The 26923-nt window shown below is 37.5% G+C and overlaps 1 protein-coding gene across 2 annotated transcripts in view; it reads right to left on the reverse strand.

Annotated features, from left to right (window-relative positions):
• The window catches only part of NBAS (NBAS subunit of NRZ tethering complex), a 414675-nt gene that overhangs the window by 15788 nt on the left and 371964 nt on the right, over positions 1-26923 (reverse strand). For both annotated transcript variants that reach the window (XM_038006212.2, XM_038006211.2), the window contains exons 49-50: positions 7516-7655; positions 3996-4134 (exon numbers count right to left, since the gene is read on the reverse strand). In XM_038006212.2, coding sequence (XP_037862140.2) covers positions 3996-4134; positions 7516-7655 — 279 coding nt within the window. The remainder of the gene's footprint in view (positions 1-3995; positions 4135-7515; positions 7656-26923) is intronic.

The following is a 26923-nucleotide window of genomic DNA, read 5'->3' on the forward strand; positions in this document are numbered from 1 at the left end:
AATGCCAACAAACTGCTTTATGCCAATTTCTTCTTCTACCTATCCCTGACTCTTGAGAGTGCTTTATATACTGCCATGGATACAAGCTGATTAGAAGGACACAGAACTTTTGAGACTGTGGGACACAGGACCTGTGAGAAAGTCACACTCATCCTGCTGGTAATATTTTCATCAGGAAAACCATCATGGCCCTAAGTAAGCAAGTCCCAGGAGCAACAGCAAGAGTCACGAAGGCATTCTAAGGAGTCATGAATTTTTTTTAAAACTCTGTAAGTACGGGACCTCAGTGAAAAACGGGAAATGGAGATGAAGAAAAAGGTGAGTACTCTTAAGTACTCTGACATAAACAATTGGGCACACGCGTTTCCTAAATCATGGAGTAGGACAACCAAAGGTATTGAATTTAGGAAAAAAAGTCATAAGTAACAGAAAATTGTACCACCACAGTGATATAAAACATTGCGGAACTCTGAAATTAAACTCTTCAGCTTCCAAATGTAGTAAAATAAACTTAACAAGATACTGCCACTTTTTAATAGAAATGTTCCTTCCTCTGTAACACTTTTAATTTACATTTGAGCATATTTAGCCATCAGTAAAAACAGTACATACCATTTGCAAATAGCCTCTAATCACAGCAGCCTCAGGAAAAAAAAAATATAAATGTGTCCAATTGAGAGACAGAAACTGAGTCAGCTTAAGGAAAATGAAGGAAAGTCACTGTGAGAAGAGAACTCCTTGAATAATTATCTTTTGTTTCATCAAATTAAAGAGACATGATAATGACCTACTTTGCAATGGGGTTTAACCCAGTACCTCCTCTCTCATCCTGAGAGAATTACAAATGTATGAAAGGTAGTGAATTCTGTGCTATGGATGAAGCAGTACACATACAGCCTCAGCTCATTCTCCTTAGAGAACAGACAGAACTAGCATTTTCTCATCCAGCTTAACCTCTTCTTTCACAGACCAGAAAACAAAGATCCAGAGAGTTTGGTGCTTTTCTCACGTTCACATAGATGTGGCCCAGTCTGGCAGAGAAACAGTACAGCTTCAAGCATTACTAGAGCTCCTTCTGTTCTACTATGTATGATGTTCCCTGCCCTTAAGGTGCTCCCAGTCCTAATAAAGAACAGAGGCAGTAAATCCCTTCCCATGGTGTGTGTGAGGAGTACTCTAATAGATGTGTGCTTTAGGTGCTGTGCTATCTTTTCTGACCTCTTAAAAACAAAGCAAACACCGACCACACGATTCTGAGATCAAATCAGACCCCTGCAAATAAACTGAATGTATTACTCTATTTGTCAAAGTACCTCCCTCTGGCTGTAGACACTTATTAGGGAGTTGAATCATCACAGCTAAATCAGAACTTTTCATTTAACCAACAAGTCATTTGCCGATAGGAAACGGAAAGCACAGCTTCTTACACATTCATCAATAAAAATAACACGCTTTTCTTCTATGTATGTAAAATGTAAATGGAGTGCTGACGAGAATATTACTGCTATGGACACAGATATGTCTAGGACCTATTCCCAGGCGGCTAAAAGATAATACACATCAAGTGGTCCCAATAGGCCTTTTGGCCCCAGGGACTGGTTTCGTGGGGGAAAATCATTCCATGGACTTGGGGAGGGGTTGGTTTGGGGATGATTCAAGCACATTACATTTATTGTGCACTTTATTTCTATTAGTATTACACTGTAATAGCTAATGAAATAATTATACAACTCACCATAATGTAGAATCAGTGGGAACCCTGAGCTTGTTTTCCTGCAACTAGATGGTCCCATCGAGGGCTGATGGGAGACAGTGACGGATCATCATAAGGAATAAGGAGTGCATGACCCAGATCCCTCGCATGTGCGGTTCACAATACGGCTTGTGTTCCTATGAGAATCTTGTGCCACCACTGATATGACCAGAGGTGGAACTGAGACGGTAGTAAGTGATGGGAGCGGCTGTAAATACAGATGAAGCTTCACTCATCGCCAGCCACTCACTTCCTGCAGTGCGGTCTGGTACCTAAGAGGCCATGGACTGATACCGGTCCTCGGCCTGGGGTTTGGGGAAGGCTGACATACATAACTGTTACTGAGCCTTGATTAGCTAGCTGGTGAGATGATGTCAGGGTCAAGCATGCAGTGGCCATGTCATGGCCAACTTACATTCCTTGCCTTGCAAAAGTTATAGTAAAACCAAACCAATAAGGGTATTTTAAAGAACAAATAAACGTCTTTAGACAATGACAGAGATCCTAACAACCTTATATCTTAAACACTGATCATCTAGATGCTAAATTCTATAGGCCATTCTTGAAGGAAGTATTGAAAAGGGAAAACTGACAGTAACACTTATATGATTGCATAAGAGACATTCAAAATTCATATATCTCCCAAATGTAGTAGGAATGGCTCCTCTGGAAGAATTCCTTTTTCAAGCTTTCAAGCACAGAGACTTGATTTAAAGATCAGACCCACCATTCACTGCCTGAAGAAGCAGGAGCAAGACCCTTGACCTCAAACCCTCCAATCCATCAGCTGTCAAGTGGAGATAAATGAATCTCCTTACAGAAGGTGCTGAAGGTTAAAGGAGGCAATACAGATGAAAGCCCAAGAGTGTTAGCAAATGTTAGTTATCACCATTACTACCTGCCTGTTAGGCAGTAACAGGAGACCCTAAACAATGCTTTCCTAACCTAGATTCGACAGAACTGACAGTAGAACACTGCTGGTCTTTGGTCCCGATCTAATAATGCTCGATCTTAGCTTATATTCAAGCGAAGGTGAATCTCATGTTATTTACATGTTGCTTACTTTGGTGGGGATAATGAAGTGCATCGAGTCCCCACACTATGCAGCGGGCTGAATCTGGCCCTGGGTGACACAGACATGATATAGCCACGGTTCCCCTCTCCAGGTGCCCACAGTATAGCAGAGCAGATCACAGGTTCATAAGTGGCTGATACAAGCAGACCTTGGTCCACAGCGCAAATCACACTTCACTAGAGTAAGGGGAGGTAATTTTCGGTGTTGGTACTTTATTTTGTAGAATAATTGTGTCATTCTGGTAGTTGGAAGACTTCTTTAAATGGATAAAATATTTTAAAATTCAATAAATAAATCCAAGCCCTCATTCAGAAAACGATTCATTAAATGTGCATTCATGAGAATATTTTCCTTGAGTGATTACAATAAGGATTCAAAGGATCATATTTACAAATTTATTTTCAAGTTTATCTCCTACAGAGTAGGAATGCAAAATCAATTTAATGCCATTATCCAAATGCTTAAATTTAAGACAGTAAATTATTCAAATAACATACTGCTGAGGTGGGATCCATAGCAGTGAGTGGAAATTAACATGTGCTTACTTTAGAATGTTCTCCCTCTTTCTCTCCAAACATATATATATATACATATGTGTTTCTCTGTGTGTGTATATATGTGTATATATATATAAAATGTCTCTGTGACAGTCAAACCATGGGATCAAACAAGACAACAAAGGTCAAAAAGGAGGTGCCTGAGTTTTGACCATACTTTGCAGAGAAAAAATTTTGTGGTTATGCAATCTTGTTACAATGATGTTAAAAAGCATGTAAAATTCAAAGTGGTTGGTTACCTACTGAGAAGAGTGCTAAAGTTTACTACTACTATGCCAGCTGGCCTAGTTCAGACAGATAATGCATGAGCTACCATGGCCACTTGGAACAGAAACTTCAGTTTGACAAAAAAGGATGTCTAGAAGAAACTGAAAACTGGGTTATACTCTGGGACTTGTACAGGAAACGCTGGCTCCCACGAAAACACAGCAGCCTCAGAGGATCCTTTCAGCATCGCTTTTCTTCATCTGATCCATCAGAAATTATGGCCTTTACCAGTAATTACTTAAGCGAAATGTTCCTCAAGTCTAGTCACTGGGATTGCTTATAATAAAGAGTTCTGATAAGCAAAGGGCTACTCCTTAGGAAAGCACTCAAAATATCCACTCACCTCTACAGGCAGCATCTGCTTGGTGTTATACAAAGAGCGACACATTTTCAAAACTTCATTCCCCAATTCTTCCTTGTTCTCCATCGTACATCTGGTTAGCATCACTGTAGCTAGTCTCACCCATGGATTATTGGTTATGCTGGTGTTTATGGAGAAAAATACAAGGCATTGGAAATGACTAAAGCTATCATAATTGTGATAAATTTTAAAACAAGTGAAATGCTTATGGTAAATTACAATCAGAATCTAGATTACGTGCTGCTTCAAGTCAACCTTGTAGAAAAGACAACACCTTAAGGAGAAAAAGCAGTTTCCTGTGGTATCACCAAGCAGCCCAGCAACACAGGGGTAGTAAGCGGCATTGAAATAGCACAGGCTTTGTGAAGCCAGACAGACTCGGGCTCAGATTCTGGCTACTTGGATCCCCAGAGAAGTTATTTAATACTTTTGCCTAGTTGTATGGTTCTGGGGAAGCCACACCCTTCTGAGCCTCAGTTGTTTCATTGTGTAAAGCTATTTAATGTCTTTTTTTCCTTGAAGAGTTGCTTTAATGAATGATCTATGTAGTTGTGAAGAATCAGTGTTAATAGCAAGCACACATTACTATTTACTACATAAATACTGCCTCTTGCTGATATTATTATTATTATCATTGCTATTTTTATTGTAATGGGATCAGGGCAGGACTAAGTTACTATCAGGGTACTGCATAGCAGAGGTCAGCTGGGGAGCATAGGTTGAGGAAGCCACAGACAAGCAGTATGAAGATCATACTTTGGGCTTCATATTGTTTCCCTGTATTGGAAACATAAAAGCACACAAAAGTTTGCCTTTTCTTTCCCTTGTCTTTACTGACACTACCCTGTGTTTCATAGAAACATCACAATTTACATTTCCATTGACAAGTTAATGGTAAATTCATTTCATGGCCCCAGAAGCAGGGTACTGATTTTACTTACATTAAGAAAAAATTACTATTTATGAAGAGTCTGTTGGTTCATTAGCACAGCACTACATTCTAGACATTGAACAACCAGGGATGGTCTTGCCCTTCAAAGAATTTTATTCCTCAGGCCCTGAAAAGAATTTCAAGTGCAACAGTAACAAGGGGACGAGCCCTTGGCAAAGCCTTTGTGTCTCAGCTCAAACTGACAACCTGTGAGAACACAGAACGCTGCTTACTTCAAGGTACACACAGTTCTGTGAGAGTGTCTGGTGTGCTGAGGAGTCTTCCTACACTCAAGGACTTCCCCTCTTTTCTCCTCTTGCAAAGTCTGAACTCAGCTCTCCTGGGTTCTTCTCTACAGTTTTTCTCATTGTAGGAGAAATGCTGCTTGCCCAGCAGGGTGAACCAATGGGCAACAAGGCTTTGGTAACAAATTATCAAGACATGTTTTTCACCAGCCAGCAGTGATACACTGGATGAAAACAATGAATCTTCCTTAAGTACAAACCTCGTATTTTTTCATGCATTTTCCTACAAGGAACTAAAGCTAAAAAACCAAAGTTGGCACTAGTAAATTACAGTCATGTGGATCAAACCAATTTCTTAAGTTGTAACCTTTTTGTGTTGATGGGCAACATGCCATCATTGTCACACTATCCTCCCTTTCTTCCACCCCCACTCCTTTTTTGGTGATTTATTTATTCAATTGGATTGTCTAAAAGAAAAAAAAAATTCAAAAGTACTTCTGAGAACCTGTTTGTAAAGCATCCCATCACACATTCTCCAGAATATTTGACTTATGCCCTTGTTATCTCTTAGGCAGAGGAGACATGAATGATAGGAGGGGAAGGGGTGAGCAGACTGGGAAATGCTTTGTTCTGATTCTAATGATTTAATAAAGCAGTTTTATAAAACTCAGGTTAGCAATTTACAAATTCCATTTCATATGTGGTTACAAAAGAATATAACTTTAAAAGTTAAGACTTTTGGTTTACAAATGCACTAAATGTTTTAAATGCAATAAATGTTTTAGGTCAAGCTGATTTTGATTCTTGTGAATAAATGAATGATTTTAAATGGTCAGTGTTCTAAAAGTAAAAGAAACTGTAAACTAAAGTTAATCTCCTAGAGGCATCATATTTTGAATTGGGAAATGAGGGTATGACGAAATCTACAATTCGATTCTAATAATTCATTTCCTTACAAAAGTATGGCATTAGTGGCAATCTCATCAGTGGGCTCCACACCTGTGTCACATAAGTCTCACCCAGGAGTTTGTTCAGAACAGATTCCCAGGTCCCAGTACGGAGACCTGGACTCCGCAAGTTGAGCACAGGACCCAGGACCCTGCTCTGAACAAGCACCCCAAGCTCTGAAGGCACGCACACGAAGACCACTGGTGGCTAACACAAGTGCACTGTGAACTAACGGTGTTATGATGTGAGAGCCTGCACTGTGGATTTCAAACAGTGAAGGTAAGAACCTGTTCTTAAAAACAAGTCAGCATGTCATCGCTGCCACAAAGGTAAGAGATCTAAGAAACATTTCTTTTTTTGCTGAAAACACTTGGTTAAAAAAATACCACAAAACGAAAGCACCATTGTCTTTGGTTTGCTTTGGAAATCCCTAACAGTCTCGTGGAACCTTTTCCAGATATTTGCTGGCAGTCCTAACTGCTCACAGGTTATAGGACTTCATTTTCAGAAAAGCATCCTTCTTTAACCTCAGACACGTGGAGATGTTCACTGGCCTGGGGGAGAGTATGTCAGCTGAGTGTGGGGAGAGCAAGATCGGTCCTGGGCCAAACAGGCACTTGCGGCAAGGGCATTGGTGCTCATACCATTTGCCAATGAGAAGCCACAGCTCATGAGAGGCAGCCCATGCACTCAGAGGAAATCTGGCCACTTCTTCCAAAGGAAAGGGGTACGTTCCGGGGCTAATACCACAAGGACTGAATAAGTACTCCATGCAGGTATGGGTGGCAGCTGCAACTCAGCGTGACAGAGGAAACAACACGGGCTGTGAAGGTAGCCAGCAGTTGGTTAGAATTCTGTCTCCTCCACTTATTAGCCATGTGAAGCCTGAAGTTGTTTAACTTCTGAGCCTCAATTTCCTTCATGTATAAAATCAGATAACATCACCTTCCCTTGTAGGTGCGTTGTGTGAGTGACTGATAATATATGTAAATTGCACATAACATTGTGTTCTCAATAAGTAGGAATTATTCATTTATTCCTTTTGGATTCTCAAGTTGGCACTGTAAGCTGTGTTAAGACAGTCAAGAAATTTCCTGGCGAAAATACTGAAGCTACATTGTTTTTGTTGACCTCATAAATCAGATATTATCAAGCACTGTCTGCTACTTGTGAATAAAATATTAGGGTTTAGGGGCAAGGAGAAACGGAAAGACACTGTGATATTTCAAAAACAATTTTAAATTCCTCTAAAGGCAAATACTGACTACACACACACATATAATTATTATTTCATTGGTTCTTTTGAAGATGCAACATTTTTAGGGCTAAAGTCCAAACAAAAGAACTCTAATTAGGCTAATTTTATGTTAATACTTACACATATTCACTTTTCATAGGTGGCCAAGCTTGCAAAAGTAAAACCAAGTGCTGAAATTCAGCCTCATGGTGACTAGATTCCAGGAGTTCCATGAATAGACGGTAGCGGTTCTCTTCATTCTCAATGTCAGCTATGTCCACCTGGAAGAAGAAATACACGCTTAAAGCTGGTGGCAAAGGCTACTGAATTGGTTTACAGAAGAATTCTACTTTATTTTAATTAAACTTTTTTTGGAAAATCTTTTACAATGTGTTAAGATTCAACAACATCAGAAAAACAACCATCTCAAAAGCTCTAAGCCTTACTCAACTTCAGATAATTATGTTAAAAATTATTTAGTACTACAATCAGAGGAAGGTTCTAATTAACTTTAACAAAATAAATTCAAACAAGCAGACTTCCACAGAACTGGCTTGTTGGCATTTAACATATGTTAAGAGACTGAATTGCTTTATTTGAAATTATAATATTTCACCATCCTCAACATTAGGTCAATTTTTTAAAGTTTAAGTTATCCCAAATGAAATCCTAATTTTCATTAGCAATAAAATCCTAATTTTCACGTTGTCTAGAAAATGTCTCTAATTTGAAATGAAAGATTTTACTAAAGTGTATCTGTCATAGAACTTTTTTGCTATAAATCAAAATAGAATAAAATATCCTTTATTTATACCTCCATTTCTAATGCAAAAGTAGTCTCTGCCAAATACAAAACACCAATTTTTCCTTTCATTGAGTAACTAAATGGTTTTGATTTTACATTGAGGCAGTCCTAAAACAAATCACATCTTCAATGTCTCTGTGGTGGAAAATGTACGCTATTTTAGGTTAAAAAACAGTTTTAAGCATAAAAATAAGCCAAAGTCTGGTTCTCTCATTTTCTAGCCTCAGCATAGATTCTTTATATTTAGGTACACAGACATTCATGATGATGAGTTCATAATGATTTGGGTACACAGACATTCAGATGATGATACATTGAAAGGATAATGAGAAGGAATGGTTACCTGTATATATGCTAAACTGTCTGCACTAATGCGTATTTCCAAAACATTTACTTTAATGGTCATTCTGGCTGTGATCCCAAGAAGCCATCTGAAAAAGTCACGCCATGAATTCTGCATTTTGCAAAAGTTGCTATGTACTATGAAATTATCTCTAATTGCTATGGGAAGCCTTGTTCACATAGTGACCCATCAGATCCTTCAAAACCTGCCTTAAAAGCCCATGTCATTTTTCTATGGAAGAATAGCCCACAGCCATTTTGTAGTTTTTTTGAAATAATTTCATAATACAGTCAGTCAGTTTACCCTTACAGCAGCTTTGTGTCGAGGACAGCACAGGTATTAGCAATCTCACTTTACAGATGAGGAAACAGGCCAACTATGGTGGCATGACTAGCAAGTGACAGAGCCCAAATATAACTATAATCAGATCAGGATGTTCTGAAACTAGAGGATTCAATAAGCTAGATAAGCTTTTGATAATAGGGTTGGACCTCGAGTTGGGAGTTTGGCAGTGCTGCCTTGCCTATTTATAAAGAAACTTAAAAAACCAAAAACAAAAATCCAAGACATCCATCCATCTGCAACTCTCCAACCTCACCACCTTCAACCTGTCTCCAGCCTCAGGGTCTCTTTGAGGTTCCCTGCATACATAAAATCATGTACACTCCCATCTCAGGCACTCTGATCTGTTTCCTCTGCCAGATACCCTCTTCCCCCAGATATCTGAGTGACTCACTCCCTCCTTTCAAGTTTCTCAAATGTCACCTATCAGTCAAGGCCTTGTTTAACTGCCTTACCTACAGGAGCATTGCTGCATACCTGTCCATCTCCTTCACACTGTTTCATTTTCCTTCTTAGCACTCACAACTATGTGACATGCTATATATTTACTTACTGCCTTTCTTCTTCCATAAGAAATGTAAGATTGCCTTTCTCCTTCCATAAGAAATGTTAGCTCCTTGAAAGAAGCAGCTATTTTTTTTGTTGTTGTTCACTGGTCTATCCCAATTCCTTAAAATAATACCTGCTATAAAGTATACGCACAGTAAGTACTTATTGAGTGAATTAACTAGTGAATGGACATACGTATGAATGAATGAGTGAATGAAGACAATTTGTCACTTATAAAATAATTTAGTATAAATTACATTAAATACAAATGGAGTTGCTGTAAATTTGTGGCTGGTTTCATTATTAGGATTAATGTAAGATTTAAAAAGAAAATGATATTGTCAAAAGAAAAATCACTATTAAATTAAAAAACAGGACAAAAGATGGCAGGTTTGCTAACATTACATCTATACAAATGATCCTTTGTGACTGTTAAGTGATTTCACTAAAGTCCCTCTGTTTGGACATCCTATCTGAAAAACGGGTTCTAAAAATGTTGAAATCTCCGAAGTTTTGAGCCTTTTTTTCCTGCAGGATAATCTCAGTGCCTACATGAGAGTTTATTTGCAGAAAGGTTTGTGCTTAAGAAGTATTTAAAATCCATTTTATGAAATGTTTCCAATGTTCCTAGCAGTGTCAATATTCCAACTACTATAATTAAATGCAGTATAATTAATAACAAGTAGTTTCTCCTTTTTATGAAATACACACTTTATATGGTTTATTTTCTGTATGTGATGCACTGTATGAAAAGGAACAGATTAACAATAAAAGAATCATGTTTTCAATATCATCTAAATTTATTCCTTTTCAGAAACTGCAATCTACATTTTGAGGAAATAAACTGCATCATAAGGGAAGAAAAGAGACAGAAACTATAAGTTAAACCTTTATATTTGTTTTTATAATAGTGTGCAAATAATAGTTTCCATGTTTAAAATGCATTTGATAAATTTTTTTTGTATAGCACCTTTCTCACATGTACATGGTCTTTTTAAGAGTATGTCTTTGTCAGAAAATGTTTTCTTCTAATGTCCATTAATCATTTCAATTTTTAGCAACTTACTTTTCAGAGCCTTAACCCCCATATTTTAACTAAAAATGTGAAAAATACAGTAACTTACATAATTATCCATTTTGTGTGTGCATGCTTGCATACTCCATCATATCAAAAAGCGTTTCAAGTCAAGCTACTCAGCCCTTAAGAAAGCAATTTTAAATTTGCTACCACTGTAGCTGCAAGTTTTACCTTCTATGAGAGAAGAAAATTGGCCTAAAAATGGACTTCAGCACGTATTTTAAAAACATGATAAAGAATATACTTGGTTTGATAATTGTTATATACCTTAAAATATAACAAGTGCTAATCTAAGATTGTGCCCACATATTAAAATATTTTAAAAATGAATGTTAATATTATCTTCTTTATTACGTACTCTAAGACTTTTGGAAATAAATTCTGGTGAATTTTGAATTTTTGAGAAGAAAATGGGCCTAAAAATAGACTTGTGCATATATTTTTAAAAACATAGTAAAGAATATACTTGGTTGGATAATCATGATATACTTTGATATATAACAAGTGCGAATCTAAGATTTGTGTCCACAAATTCAAAAATTCAAAATGAATTTTTGTGTAAAGAAAAATAAAAGGTAAACATATGTAAAGGGCTCCCAGTCTGAACAACATGGCTTATCCATTTCTCTCTGCTCCTCTGCAAAGCACAACTATAAACTGTAGGAGTCACCAAAGAGACAGTGAAGGGAAAATTCGGAGGCGTGGTTAAAAGAAAGTACACTAGCCTGGAGTTGCAAGCCTGAAGAACATGGTATTCGGATGTCTTCTGTCTCCCCAGCCAAAACAAACAAATGAATAAATAAATAAAAAGTAAGAAGCCTACCCAGACCTAGTATTTCACAATTCTGGAGGTAGAAACAGAACAGAGCTCAAGTAGGCTCACTTGCACTGAGAATCCCAGAAGAAAAGGAGAAAGGGTGAAGCTAAAAGATATTATAAGACATATCTAAAAACTTCCAAAATTCGGTAGAAGACACAAACCTACGGATTCAAGAAGCTAAATTATTCCCAAACAGGACAAACACAAAGAAATTCATGTCAAGTTACACCATAATTTGAAACTTGAAAAGTAGGTAGAAAAGGAAAAATTTTGAAAGCAGATAGAACAACATTACTTGTAGGAGAATATTAATGTGAATAATAATGGATTTATTATCTGAAACCATGGAGGCCAGAAGGAAGTGTCCCATTTTTTTCAAATGTTGAAAGAAAAGAACTGTTAACTACAAATTCTTTATCTGGCAAAGCTATTCTTCAGGAAAAAAAGAAAATGAAAACATTCTCAGACAAAGACAAATTAAAAGAACCTGCCACACTAATAGCCCTCATCTTAAATACTGGCTAAAGAAAGTTCTTCAAACAGAAAATGATAAAAGAAGGAACTATGAAGTATCAGAAGGAAGAAAAAAAAGGGCAAAAATATGGGTAAATACAATAGACTATTCTTTTCCATATACAGTTCTAAATCATACTTGATGATCAGAACAAAAATTGTACATCATGTGATATTCAAGACGATAATATTTAAAAGTGGGGAAGGTAAAGGGACTGACCCAAATATGGAGGTGAGATTTCCATATTACATGCCCAGGATAGGATATCTACTGCTACCACTCTTGTTCAGCACCATACTGAACAATCTAGCCACTACAATAATGCAAGAAAAAGAAAAAACAGACACATAAATTAGAAAGAAAAAATAAAACTCTATCTGCAGATGAATTGTCTATATAGAGAATTCCAAGAAATCACACAAAATAAAACAAACCCTAAAACTAAGAAACGAGTCAGGAATGTCACAGGATACAAGATCGACATACAAAAATCAATCACATTGTTATATACTAACAATAAATATGTGAAAACCAAAAATAAACATGTATTATTTATAATAGCTCCAAAGAAAATAAATGATTTACATGTATTCAATCTGCTATGGTTTGAATGTCCCTTCCAAAATTCATGTTGAAATTTAATTGCCACTGTGATATGATTAAGAGGTGAGATATTTAAGAGGTGATTAGGTCACGAGAGTGACGCTCTGAATGAATTAAGGCTCAGCTAGGATCTGCTTCAGTTTTACTGGGAATGGGTTCCTGATAAAAAGGAAGAGTTCCACCCTGCCCTCTCTTGCTGGGTAAACAAAGTCATTCACAAAAGGTTACATACATACTGTCTGATTCCATTTATGTAAAATTTTTGATATGACATTTTAGAAATGAAGGAAAGATTAATGGTTGTCGGGTTAGGAATGGGGTGGATGTGATTATAAAAGGGATCCTTGGGCTGCTGGAACTACTCAGTATCTTTGTTAAGAGTGGGTAGCTAGGCAGACATGAGCAGAGTAGGAGAGGAAACAGATCCCGCTCCCTTGACACCAGGAACATTAGGTGACCATCGGGTGATGGTCACGTGGTTGTTAAACTTTCTCTCTAAAATAATAATTGGTTGCAGCAGTGATCAGGGAAAGGTAGTGTCCCAAAAGAAAACTCCTGAAGCTGGTGATCCCTAGCTTCCTGATTGGATCTCAGGAGTGGAGTGAGTGGGCTCAAGCATGCACACTAAGAGGCAAAATGGTGGAGTTTAACTGGTATATGAACATCCACTAGGAACACTACACTGGTAAGAAAAGAATGGCTGAAGTGAGGATGTGTACAACTCTAGTAAACACACTGTGCACACAGCCCCTTCTAAGGGCTGGCATGCCATGGAGCATGTGGACAGCTCATGCCAAAGAAAAATCAAAGGAGGGGAGACACAAAACCCCAGAAGCATGCCAACGTGTAAATCCCCAAGTCAAAGGTCAAACTGGGCACTTGAATCTCTCGAGTTGCCTGCTTGGCCTTCTTTCAAGTGTACTTTACTTCCTTTCATTCTTGCTCTAAAACTTGTTAATAAGCTCTCATGCTCAAAAATTTGCCTCAGGCTCTCTCTGCTGTATGCCCTTTGGATGAGTTCTTTACTTCAAGAAGGCAAGAACTGAGTTGCTGCAAAGCCACATGGATTTGCTAACATCTTGACTATGGTGCTGGATATATGAACCTATACAGGTATAAAACTGTATAGCACTAAATACACACAAGCACACACAAATGAGCACAAGTAAAACTCGAAAACTCTTATTTATTCTGAATAAAACCAGCCAATTGTACCGATGTCAGTATCCCGGTTGGATATTATACTGTAGTTTTGCAAAATGTTACCATTAGGGGAAACTAGGCAAAGTGCACAAGAAATCTCTCTGTATTATTTCTTACAACTGGATATGAGTCTATAATTATCTCAATAAAAACCTAAAATTTGAAAAGGAGGATGAAAATGAATGCAATCAGAACAAACTTCACAGAGGAAAATGCTTATACAAACAAAATGCAGAAAACAAACTAAATCATGATGTAAAAATAAAGATGAATAAGGAGGATACAATTTGAGGGGAAAAAAACTTGTGCATGATGTGACATAATTTGTATAAAGCATGCGGCAGAAAAATGGCTACATATATATTTAATAAAATGTTTACATTTGGATGACAGATCTGTTGGTGATGATCACTTCTGTCTACCTTTTGGTACTTTTCTTGGTTTAACATGCATTGTTTTCATAATTGGAGGTTTCTGTTTGTTTGTTTAAAGAAAGAAACATACACAAGAACCACAGGAAACTAGCATGTCTGTTCAACAGATGAGTCTGTATTTGGTGACTTATCCTTCCTTTATTAAACCATAAAAATTGCTTTATAAATGATCAATTATGGCAAAAACAAAACAAAGATACAACACCAAACAAAATGAAATAAAAAAATAGGGCTTTTCCAAATCTACTAACCGCTAAGGATATATTCCCTGACCTCAACTTAAAAGATAAAAATAAGAAAGCTTGCTGATATCTTAGGAGTGAGTAGAAAGCAAATTAAGTTTGAATTGTTGTCAACAGTGTTATAAACGGGTCTCAATGCTGTATAAAAGAGCTCTCACAATTTAATGGCTATTAGGTAGGACCGTACAGAGGCTTCCTCAGTAACAAAGTAAAGTATAAACATATATTTTGCATAGCAAAAGTCATACAATCCTAGTTTTTCATTCCAACCCTCATCTGCTCACTACCCCTTGCCACTTATATAATACCTATGTAACCTGGTGCAAACAGCCTAGCCTAGGTCTGAGTTTATCTGTAAGATGCGCCGATAACATCTACTTCACAGGGTTATATTCATTCAATTCCACAAATACTGAGAATCTACTTTTTGTACCAGAGATACAGTGAACGGAAAGATGACCATTCAATTTGGGAGAATTAAGCAAGACAAAGCCTGAGAAATTAGATACAGAGATGATCCTCAACTAATGATAAGGTTATGTCTTCCAGTCCTACAAGGAGTTCTCTGTCTCATGCCACACACCACGGAAAGGGAAATTCTAGCCCTCTCTTGTTACTCTCAGCTTCAGTTCTAAACATCTTGCCCTACTCTATTCCTTGTAATGGTACTTCCTCCCATTACTACGTTCCTAACCTGTAACTTGTCCATTTGCCTATGTTGGTCTACTCTGATATTAAGGACTTAATGTGTTCCTCTGACTACAACCATTTGAATTACCCCTATCTCAAACATCCTTCTCAATTCAACTCAGCTTCTGGAATCAAAAAGTCAAATGCTCTCCACGTTCCCTTTTAGTTTTGCTGAACTGCAAACTGTTTTGCATATGATTATGCAAATGCAGATATGATTCAAAGGGAGGGTCCTTTTCCATGAGAAGTAGATTATGGACATTGGCAGTCTGCGCAAATCAGTTGTCTTCATATATTGTGAGACATATAAAATTGAACATACACAAAGTAGACATTTTTGTTCTCTTCATTTAGATGGTCACATAAAACCCATAGGAAGAAAGTGTTACTTAGTTGCTCTGCAAGCATAGTTAACTTGGATATTTAAGAAAAGGCCTTAGCTTTACAGTAAATATTTGGCAAATGAATGCTCATTTATATATTTAGTTTCACACAAATATTTAAGGTATGCATATATATTTTATGATCTCCACTTGAATATACAAGTACCTGACTCAGGTGGTAGTTAGAAGGCTTTTATTGTAACACATTCAATTTGATAAAGGTCTTAAGAGACATATAGTTTATAGTACTATAAGAAGAGAGAAGTTAACCTGAGATCAGGAAGGTGACAAGGTGGCACACGAGAAAGGATCTGAGGGAAGAGTAACATTTGGACATGTAGAGGTAAGGGAAAAAAGAGAAGACTGGGTAGAGACGAGGGGAGTCAACAGAGGAATGCTGAGTAGTAGTTTGTGGCTCATGAAGGTGAACTGTGGTTGAAGTGGTAAATGAAGTGTGTTGGGGCCAGAACATGGGGACAACTACACGCTTGGGAACACTGTGTATGATCCAAACATTGAAAATATTGACGCCAGTTCCTCTGAGCTTTAGCTATAATTAAATCCTAGTGGTCAGTAGGGAATATGGAGCAAAACAAATGATCAATATACATTTCTTGCAAAATAGTACAATACAGATGATAATGTTATCTACTTTTTTTCTCAAAGATATCTTTGGCTGAATGTATGTGCATACTACAGCTAATATTGTTCATTAAGAGTTAGAAAAATTAACCTTAAGTTGAAGAAACAACTATGTCATAAATCTAACAAATTATCTGAAAAAAATTAGAGAAGGAAGTATTGCCCTAACATCACAGATCACAAGAGGTGAAACAAATGGGTCTCAGAGGCTTACTGAAGTTGTGAGAACATGTGATTAGTATGAATATTATGGAAATTTGAATTCTCCAAAATACCTGAAAATAAGGTACCTGGCTTACCATGGATGTGGACCTAGAAAAGAATCAAATTCTCTTTGCTAGAAAGTAGGATAGTACCTATAAACTATATATGTTCCTAGCATCTAAAAACATTTCATAAAAGTATGAAGAGTACAGAGAACTCATGTAAGTCTCCAGATAGTTACAACGGGAAATTACTATAGAATACATTTTAATGTGAAAATTACAGGTAGTTATCAAATGCTTCAACATATCTCACTACAGGAATTATAAATGATAATAGGTAAATTTGATTAACACATGGCTTTCAAAAAGTGATGATAAAGTCAAAATAATACAGAAAAATGTTTATTTTGGAGACATTACTGACCTTTTTGAGGGTTGATTTTTCCTCTTCCATAGGAGAGAGATAACAAATACTTATATGATGATTGTGAATATTAAATAAGATAATGGGAATAAAGTAGCTGGGAAAGATTGGTGCATAGTAGGCACACAAGAAAGGATAGGTATTACTTATATTATCATCCACATAATGTACCAAATAGTAAAAACAGAAAGCTGGATTTTTTTTGTTTTTCGAGACAGGGTCTCACTCACTCCGTTACTCAAGCTGGAGTGCTGTGACATGAATCAGGGCTCACTGTAGACTAAACCTCCTGGGCTCAAGTGACCCTCCCGCCTTAGCCTCCTAAGTAGTTGAGACCACAGGCACATGCCACCATGCCCAGCTTATTTATTTGTTTATTATTTATTTATTTTTGAGACGGAATCTTGCTCTGTCGCCCAGGCTGGAGTGCACGGGGGGGAGATCTCAGTTCACTGCAAGCTCTGCCTCACGGGTTCAAGCAATTCTCTGACACAGCCTCCTGAGTAGCTGGGATTACAAGTGCCCACCACCACGCCCGGCTAATTTTTGTATTTTTAGTAGTGGTGGGATTTCACCATCTTGGCCAGGCTGGTCTTGAACTCCTGACCTCATGATCTATCTGCCTTGGCCTCCCAAAGTGCTGGGATTGCAGGTGTGAGCCACCGCGCCCGGCCTTTATGTTTTTATTGTAGAGATGGGGTCTCCTTATATAGGTCAGGCTGGTCTTGAACTCCTGGGCTCAAGTAATCCCCCTGCCTTGGCCTCCCAGAGTTCTGGGATTATAAGCATGAGCCACTGTGCCTGGCCAAAAGCTGGTTATTTGCTGATTCCGTCTACTAAGAATTACGTCTACAGACTAGACAGGACAGGACAGGAAAACAGGGAAGTATGTCTGCTTTAGGAAAATAAAATTGTAGGCTGATTTTCATCTCTTCTTAAAATCTCATTTACTTGTGCAATAAATATGGTATTTCAAATGACTCTTAAGCATGCCTTCCACAGATTAGTGAAAATAAACAGAATAAATTGCTATTGTTTTCACTACGTTTTCTTTTTCTTTGTCCCTTTCCCCAGTGAAGAAAAAAGTAACATATACCTCTTTTAACATCCCCACCCCTTCCACAGTGAGTGTCAAACAAAATCCTGGAGGTGAAAATGTCCAATAGTTTAAACCTATAATAGTGATTATTTTATACCTATAATAGTTTACACCTATAGCAGTCAGTGATTATTTCATATCGACACCACTGACAAAACATCCTAGGATTTTTAAAGAACAAAATTCAAATGTGACTCAAACATAAGAATATTTTTTTCACCTTTTGTCTCTGAAAGCACTGTTTCTCTCCTCATTGAATTAGGTGACTTTAGCCCTTGTTGTGTAGGTCAATTTGTCAAGTAGCTGCAGCCTTCTTATCAGACAGAGTCACTGTCCTTGAAAGAGTGAACTAAGTTACCTATTATCAGTAGAAGACAGTCTTAACCTCAAAGTTCTCTATGGCTCCTGGAAGTGAACATAAATATCTTAAATTAAGGTACTTTTGAAATATGCATCTTCCTATAGGTATTGATAGTTGCTTATTTTATCTTCAGAAATTTACAAATATGATGTAGTTATGAATACACTTAAAAGTACTTTGTAAATAGAAAAGATTTACAAACATGAGGATTATTCCTGGCAGTAGTGACAGTAACCACCATATTCTTTTTAAAAATGTTTTTTACTACTATTTTATTACTCTGGGTAACTCACAGAACAGTAACCACCGTACTCTTATCTTGCGTAAGAATTTGTAAGCTGTTAGCCTGCTCCTAAGAGACTCATATAATGACACTTGATTTGAAGTTGCAAAATAACTGTGCAGTACTTTTCATGAACACAATAAAGTCACACTGAGATGTTGTTGTATGCAGGGCTTCAAAAAACAGAACAAACAAAAATCCTCAGCTTCAACAGATATACAGAAATATCAAAAGGTGACAGAGTTAACCAGACCTCTGCCTGTTAAAGCCACTCCTTTGATAAGGTTTCAGGTGGCCAATACTGCCTGTTGTATCTACTGGATTGAATTAATATCTCTGTGGAAGGGAATTTTGAGAAGACCAAAACCAGTCGTAAGCTGTTGACTACCAACATTCCCCACCAATCCAAGCAATTCCTAGACCAGTGCCTGGCAAACAGCAGTATTTAATAAACAATATTATGACTGTTAGTTATTTTTATTAAATATAGTCTGAATTATTGCTATTAGATAGGAAAATATAAATATAATATATTCTATTTTTGTCCATTTCTGGATATTTATGGATTTTATTAAATAGAAAATATCAAAGTACAGAAAATAACTAAAGTTTAAACATTAAAAGTAAGGGTGCTATTTTCTGCTTATTCTCCCTTTTCTATAGAACTAAAAAACAGATGCAGATCTGGCAATAATGTTCTAAATACTTGACCTTGCACAGCTCATATAAGGCAAAATGTGATCATGGTATCTCCCCTGCCAGGTAAGGAGTAGGAAAATGAGTGCCTGTTTATAAACTGCTTAAGAATAAATGGTTTTCAATTGCCACAGAAAGTCTCTCCTAGGGCACTGCAAACACACTCGTGGGATGGGGAGAAATCCAATTAAAGAACAGGAATGCAGGCTCCCAAGGAGTTTCTGCACATCTGTGGGTATGGAAACATATCTAAACACATAGAGGCCAACAACTGCAATTCTGAACCACGCTTTACAGTACCCTACTTATTTTATTATACCTGTAAACATGGAAATTACACAATAAAACATGCCGTAATCACTCTCCATAAGTGCTGCTGTCACTTCAATATGTAATACATGTTTTCACATAAATAAATTTTATGAAACACTTAAACACATATGATAAGGGGAAATATTTTGTGTTAAAATAAGAAGAGGAAAGATTTTGGCTTATAAATTTTTTCCCTAGGACAAATAATCAATCATATAGTGCCATGCGACCCCCTATAAATACATGTGTGTCTGTTTATTTATTTATTTATTTTGAGATGGAGTTTTCCTCTTGTTGCCCAGGCTGGAGTGCAGTGGCACGATCTCAGCTCACTGCAAGTTCTGCCTCCCGGGTTCAAGTGATCCTCCTGCCTCAGCCTCCCGAGTAGCTGGGATTACAGTCACCTGTTACCATGCTGGGCTAATTTTGCATTTTTAGTAGAGATGTGTTTCTCCATGTTGGTCAGGCTGCTCTCACACTCCCGACCTCAGGTGATCCGCTTGCCTCAGCCTCCCAAAGTACTGGGATTATAGGCGTGAGCCACTGCACCCAGCCATGTGTTTTCATTTTAAACAGCTGCTATTAAAGCTAAGGCCATACTTTGGTTTGAGTTAAATTTGATGAAGTTTTAATCGAATAATTTACACAGCTGAAAATTTTTTCACTGTAGTGTATTATTCTGACTCAGATCTGAATATTGGCCCTGTCACTTAATCACATAAAAATACCTCTCTTAGTCTCAGTGCTTTCATATGTAAAAGTAAGGTAATAATACCGAACTAGCAATATCAGATTACTTTGAGAATAATATAGTATAGCGTAACATATGACATAATATACAGACATACACATACAGCTTTATATGTATCTAAAACTGAGTTAACACTGAGCCTTTACGGTAGCTACTAGTATGGATAGTTCACAGTTATATATAATTCTGCCATATTTTAGCATTGAGGTATTACACAAATTTCTTAACCACTTTGAGCCTATTTCCTTATGTGATAAATGGAGTGATGAGATTGCCTATGTTACAGGGTTATTACAATGTTTAGATGAAATGATACACATATGAAGGCTAATGTGAAGTCCATGGAAGGCCCTCAAAACATGCAGCACGTAGCATCTTCACAGCTTAAAGGAAAAGAGATTTCTGTTGTTACTTCTAGAGTTTTAATTTTGACTCTAAGTTTTATTCCAGTTAGAAATTATTCAGAGAGACTTTAGGGTAACAGAAGAAACTGGCAACCAATAAATTATGTCTACCTATATATTCTCCAAATATAAAATAGAATGACAAGAACAAATAAAACTACACAAAACCCACACATTCAGCACAATTATAGACCAAGCATGTCCAAACTTCAAAATACCATAAGGAATATGGAAAAAAGCACTAAATCCCAGAGAATGATCTCACATTCCATGTTAATATTTCACATATTCAAAAAAAGAATACCTGAAACCTAACTGTACTAATAAGTGAATAAGATAATCATACTAAAGGTGGCATGTCTGTGTGTGTGTGTTTGTGTGTGTGTGTGAGCGGGGAAGAGGAAGGAATTAAGTGACTTTGAAAAATATAAACCAGATAAGCCAGGTGCAGTGGCTCATGTCTATAACACATCCAGCACTTTGGGAGGTTGGGGCAGCAGGACTGCTTAAACCCAGGAGTTTGAGTCCAGCCTGGGTAACATAGTGAGACTCCATCTCTACAAAAAACAGACAATTAGCCAGACATCGTAGTGCATGCCTGTGGTCCCAGTGACTTAGAAGGCTGAGGGAAGAGGATCCTTGAGTCAGGAGGACGGGGCTGCAGTGAGCCACAATTGGTCAACTACACTCCAGCCTGGGCAACAAGGTGAGACACTTTCAAAAAAGAAAAAGAAAAAGAAAATAAAAGAATTATTAGTACTCTTACTTGAAGTCTAAAGATAAAAAGAGCTCTACAAAAATACTGTATTCTACCCAGTAATTTCAAAATTTATATGTACTCCAGGATTGAGTAAATATATAAATATATTATGGATAATGACACCCAAGTTTCTTATTGACAGAGAGAGGAGTTTACAAATAAGAAAAGGGAGAAGGTTAGAATAAACTCTGTGGGATGGGGTTGGCATTAGAAGTAGCAATATGAAATTACAGAATAAGATATAAATAGAATAAAACAATAAGTTAAAAAGCCGGGGATGAAGTTAAGCTGTAGAGTTTTTATTAATTTTCATTTTGCCTGTTTGTTTATGCAAACAATATTAACTTACTATAAGCTTAAAACAATGAATTATAACACAGTATTTGTAAGACACACAGATAACCTCAAATCAAAAAACATACAACAGATACACAAAAATAAAATGCAAGAAATTAAATCATACCATAAGACAAAATCACCTTCACTAAAAGGAAGACAGGAAGGAAGAAAAGAAGGAAGAGAAGACAGCAACAACAACAAAACAGCAGGAGTAAGTCCTTACTTATCAATAATAACCTTGAATGGAAATGGACTAAATTCTCCAATCAAAAGACAGAGTGGTCGATAAAAAAAAACAAGACCCAATGATCTTTTGCCAGAAACACGCTTCACCGATAAAGACAACATACGCTCAGAATAAAGGGGAAAAAAAAAGATATTCCATGCCAATGGAAACCAGAAGAGCAGGAGTTGGATTGGCTCTGTGTCCCCACTCAAATTGCATCTCAAATTATAATCCCCACATTTTGGGGGAATGGCCTGGTGGGAGGTGACTGAGTCATGGGGGCGGACTTCCCCTTTGCTGTTTTTGTCATAGAGTTCTCACGAGATCTGGTTGTTTGATAAGTGTCTGGCACCTTCCACCCCCTCTCTCTCCTGCTGCTTTCTGAAGATCCTGCTTCTCCTTTACCTTCTGTCATGATTATAAGTTTCCGCCATGTGGAACTGTGAATCAATTAAACTTCTTTTCTTTATAAATTACCCAGTCTCAGGTAGGTTTTTATAGCGGTGTGAAAAAGGACTAATATAGAAAATCAGTACCGAGATAGTGGGGCACTGATATAAAGATACCTGAAAATGTGGAAGCAACATTGGAACTGCGTAATGGGTAGAGGCTGGAACAGTTTGGGTTCAGAAGAAAACAGGAAGATGTGGGAAGTATGAAACTTCCTAGAGACTTTAATTGTTTTGACCAAAATGCTGATAGTGATATGGACAATGAAATCCAGGCTGAGGTGGTCTCAGATGGAGATGAGGAAGTTATTGGGAACTGGAATAAAGGTCACTCTTGCTATGCTTTAGAGATGTGTGGAACTCTGAACTTCAAAAAGATAATTTAGGGAATCTGGCAGAAATTTATAAGCAGTAAGTGTCCAAGATGTGACTTCGTTTTTTCTGAAAGTATACACTCATACGCACAAAGACAGAGATGGAACTTACGTTTAAAAGGGAAACAGAGCATAAAAGTTTGGAAAATTTGCAGCCTAACCATGTGGTAGAAAAATAAAAACAGAAACAAAGCAAAATGTTATCTGAGGAGAAATTCAAGTCAGCTGCAGAAACTTGCGTAAGTAAAGAGAAGTCAAATATTAATAGCCAAGACAATGGGCAAAATGTCTCCAGGGCATGTCAGAGATCTTCATGGGAGCCCCTCCAATCACAGGCCCAGAGGCCCTAGGAGGGAAAAATGGTTCCACGGGCCAGGCAGGGGCCCACTGCTCCTTGGACATGGTACCCTGCATTCCAGCCACTGCAACTCCAGCTGTGGCTAAAAGGGGCCAATGCAGAGCTCAGGCCATTGCTTCAGAGAGTGCAAGCAAAGCCTGAAGCCTTGGTGGCTTCTACATGATGCTGGGCCTGCAGGTGTACAGAAGACATAAGTTGAGTTTTGGGAGCCTTTACCTAGATTTCAGAGGATGTACGGAAATGCCTGGAGGTCCAGGCAAAAGTGTGCTACAGGGGTGCAGCCCTCATGGAGAACCTCTACTAGGGTGATGCAGAGGAGAAATGTGGGGTTGGAGCCCCCACACAGAGTCCCCACTGGGGCACTGCCTCTAGTGGAGCTTTGAGAAGAGGGACACCATCCTCCATACCCCAGAATGGTAGATTCACCTACAGCTTGTACTGTGCACCTGAAAAAGTCACAGGCAATCAACGCCAGCCTGTGAAAGCAGTCATAGAGGCTGTACCCTGCAGAGCCACAGGAGCAGAGCTGCCCATGGCTTGGGAGCCCACATCTTGCATGACTGAGCCCTGGATATGAGACATGGAGTCAAAGAAGATTATTTTGGAGCTTTAAAATTTAATGACTGCCCTGTTGGGTTTCGAACCTTCATGGGGCCTGTAGCTCCTTTGTTTTGGTCAATTTCTCCCATTTGGAATGAGAGCATTTACCCAATGTCTGTACTCCCACTGTATCTTCAAAGTAACTAATTTGGTTTTGATTTTACAGGTTCGTAAGTGAAAAGGACTCGTCTTGTCTCAGTCTCATTGAGACTCTGAGCTTATGCTTTTCAGTTAAGGCTGGAATGAGTTAAGACTTTGGAGGACTACTGGGAAAGCATATTGATTTTGAAAAGTGAAAGATGTAAGAGATTTGGGAGGGGCTGGGGTGGAATTACATGGTTTGGCTCTGTGTCCCCACCCAGATTGCAACTCAAATTGTAATCCTCATCTGTTGGAGGAGTGGCTTGGTGGGAAGTGATTGAATCATGGGGGTGAACTTCCCCCTTTCTGTTCTTGTGATAGAGTTCTCATGAGATCTGGTTGTTTGATAAGTGTCTGGTGCTTCCCTCCTTCTCTCTCCTGCCACCTTTTGAAGAAGGTGCTTGCTCTTCATTCGCTGTCATCATTGTAAGTTTCCTGGGGCCTCCTCAGCCATGCAGAACAGTGAGTTAATTAAACCTCTTTTCTTTATAAATTACCTAGTCTCAGATAGTTCTTTACAGCAGTGTGAAAATGGACTAATATAGTAACTAAGACAAAATTGATTTCAAGACAAAAACTATTAAGAAGAAACAAAGAAGATCACTATATAATGATAAAGAGGTCAATTCAGCAAGAGGATATAACAGTTATAAATATATATGCACCCAATGCTAGAGCACCCAGATACATAAAGCAAATATTATTAGAGCTAAAGAAAGACATAGGCCCTGTATTAGTTCATGTTCACTCTGCTGATAAAGACATACCCATGACTGAATAATTTATAATGAAAAAGAGGTTTAATGGACTCAGTTCCACATGGCTGGGAAGGCCTCACAATCACAGTGGAAGGTGAAAGGCATGTCTTACATGGCGGCAGGCAAGAAAGAAGGAAAAACTAAGTGGAAGGGGAAACACCTTATAAAAAGACCAGATCTTGTGAGATTTATTCACTACCATGAGAACAGTATGGGGGAAAGTGCCCCCGTGATTCAATTATCTCCCACTGGGTCCCTCCCACAACAAGATGAAATTTGGTTGGGGACACAGTCAAACCGTATCAGGCCCCAAAACAATAATAGCTGGAGACTTCAACACCTGCGTTTCAGCATCGGACAGACTGCCCAGACAGAAAATGAACAAAGAAACATTGGACTTAATCTGTACTACAGATCAAATGGATTGAATAGATATTTACAGAATATTTCCCCCAACAGCTGGAGAATATACTTCTTTTCCTCAGCACATAGATCATTCTCAAGGACAGAGTATATGATAGGTCACAAAACAAGTCTTATAACATTTAAATAATGGAAATATTATCAAGCAGTAGCCCAATGAAGAAATGAAGAAGGAAACTGAAAAATTTCTTGAAACAAATGATAATGGAAACATAACATAACAAAATCTATAGGTCACTGTAAAAGCAGGACTAAGAAGGAAGTTTATAGCTATAAGTGGCTACATCAAAAAGGAAAAAAAAGAAACTTCAAATAACCTAACAATGCATCTTAAAGAGCTAGAAAAGCAAGAACAAATCAAATCTATCTAAAATTAATAGGAAAAAAGATATAATAAAGATCAGAGCAGAAATAAATGAATTGGAAGTGAAGAAAATAATATAAAAGATCACTAAAACAAATCATTGGGTTTTTTTTTTTTTTTTTAAAAAAGATAAAACTGACAAATCTTTGGACAGATTAACTTGAAAACAAAAAGTGAGAGAAAACCCAAATAAAACCAAAGATGAAAAAGGAGACATTTCAATCAATACTGCAGAAACTCAAAGGACCATTAGTGGCTACCATAAGCAACTATATGCCAGTAAGTTGGAAAATCTAGAGGAAATGGATACATTCCTAGACACATGCAATCTACCAAGAGTGAACCATGAAGAAATCTAAAACCTGAACAGATCAATAACAAGTAATGAGACAGAAGCCATAATAAGTCTCCCAGTAAAGAAAAACCTGGGACCGGATAGGACTGGTATTATAATTCTACCAAACATTTAAAGAATAATAATACCAATCCTATTCCAACTATTCCAAACAACAGAGGAGGAGGAAATGCTTCCAAACTAGTTCTACAAGGCCAGTATTACCCTGATACTAAACCCAGACAAAGACACATAAAAAAAGAAAACTACAGGTAAATATCACTGATAAATAAATACTGTTAAAATGTTCCTACTACCCAACTCCTCTCAAAAGGAATTCCTCTCAAAATATCAATGACATTTTGTAAATAAATAGAAAAAATAATCCTAAACTTTATATGAAGGTGCAAAGACCCAGAATAGCCAAAGCTCTGATGAGCAACAATAACAAAACTGGAGGTGTCATATTACCTGATTTTATATTATACTACGGAGCTATAGTAACCAAAATAGCAGGGTAGTAGCATCAAAAGAGACACAAACATCAGTGGAACAGAATAGAGAACCCAGAGATAAATCCAGGCATCTACAGTAAACCCATTTTTGACAAAGGTGTCAAGAACATACACTGGGGAAAGGACACCCTCTTCAATAAATGGTGCTAGGAAAACCGGATATCCATACGCAAAAGAATAAAACTAGACCCCATCTCTCACCATATATAAAAATCAAATCAAAATGCATTAAAGACTTAACTCTAAGACCTCAAACTATGAAATTAGTAAAAGGAAACACTGAGGAAACTCTCCAGGACACTGGGCGACTGGGCAAAGATTTCTTGAGTAAGCACAGGCAACCAAATCAAAAAATGGACAAATGGAATCACATCAAGTTAAAAGCTTCTGCACAGCAAAGGAAACAATCAACAAAGTGATGAGACAACCCACAGAACGGGAAAAAATATTTGCAAACTACCCATCTGACCAGAATATATAAGGAGTTCAAACAACTATAGAAAAAAATTAATTATCTGGTTAAAAAATGGGCAAAAATCTGAATAGATATTTCTCAAAAGAAGACATATAAATGGCAAATGGGTACATGAAAAGGTGCTCAACAACACTGATTATCAAAGAAATGCAAATCAAAACTACAATGAGATATCATCTCACCCCAGTTAAAATGGCTTTATATCCAAAAGACAGGCAAAAACCAATGCGGGCAAGAATATGGAGACAA

This window comes from Chlorocebus sabaeus, chromosome 14 (assembly GCF_047675955.1).
Source record: "Chlorocebus sabaeus isolate Y175 chromosome 14, mChlSab1.0.hap1, whole genome shotgun sequence".
In the NCBI taxonomy this organism is placed as follows: domain Eukaryota; kingdom Metazoa; phylum Chordata; class Mammalia; order Primates; family Cercopithecidae; genus Chlorocebus; species Chlorocebus sabaeus.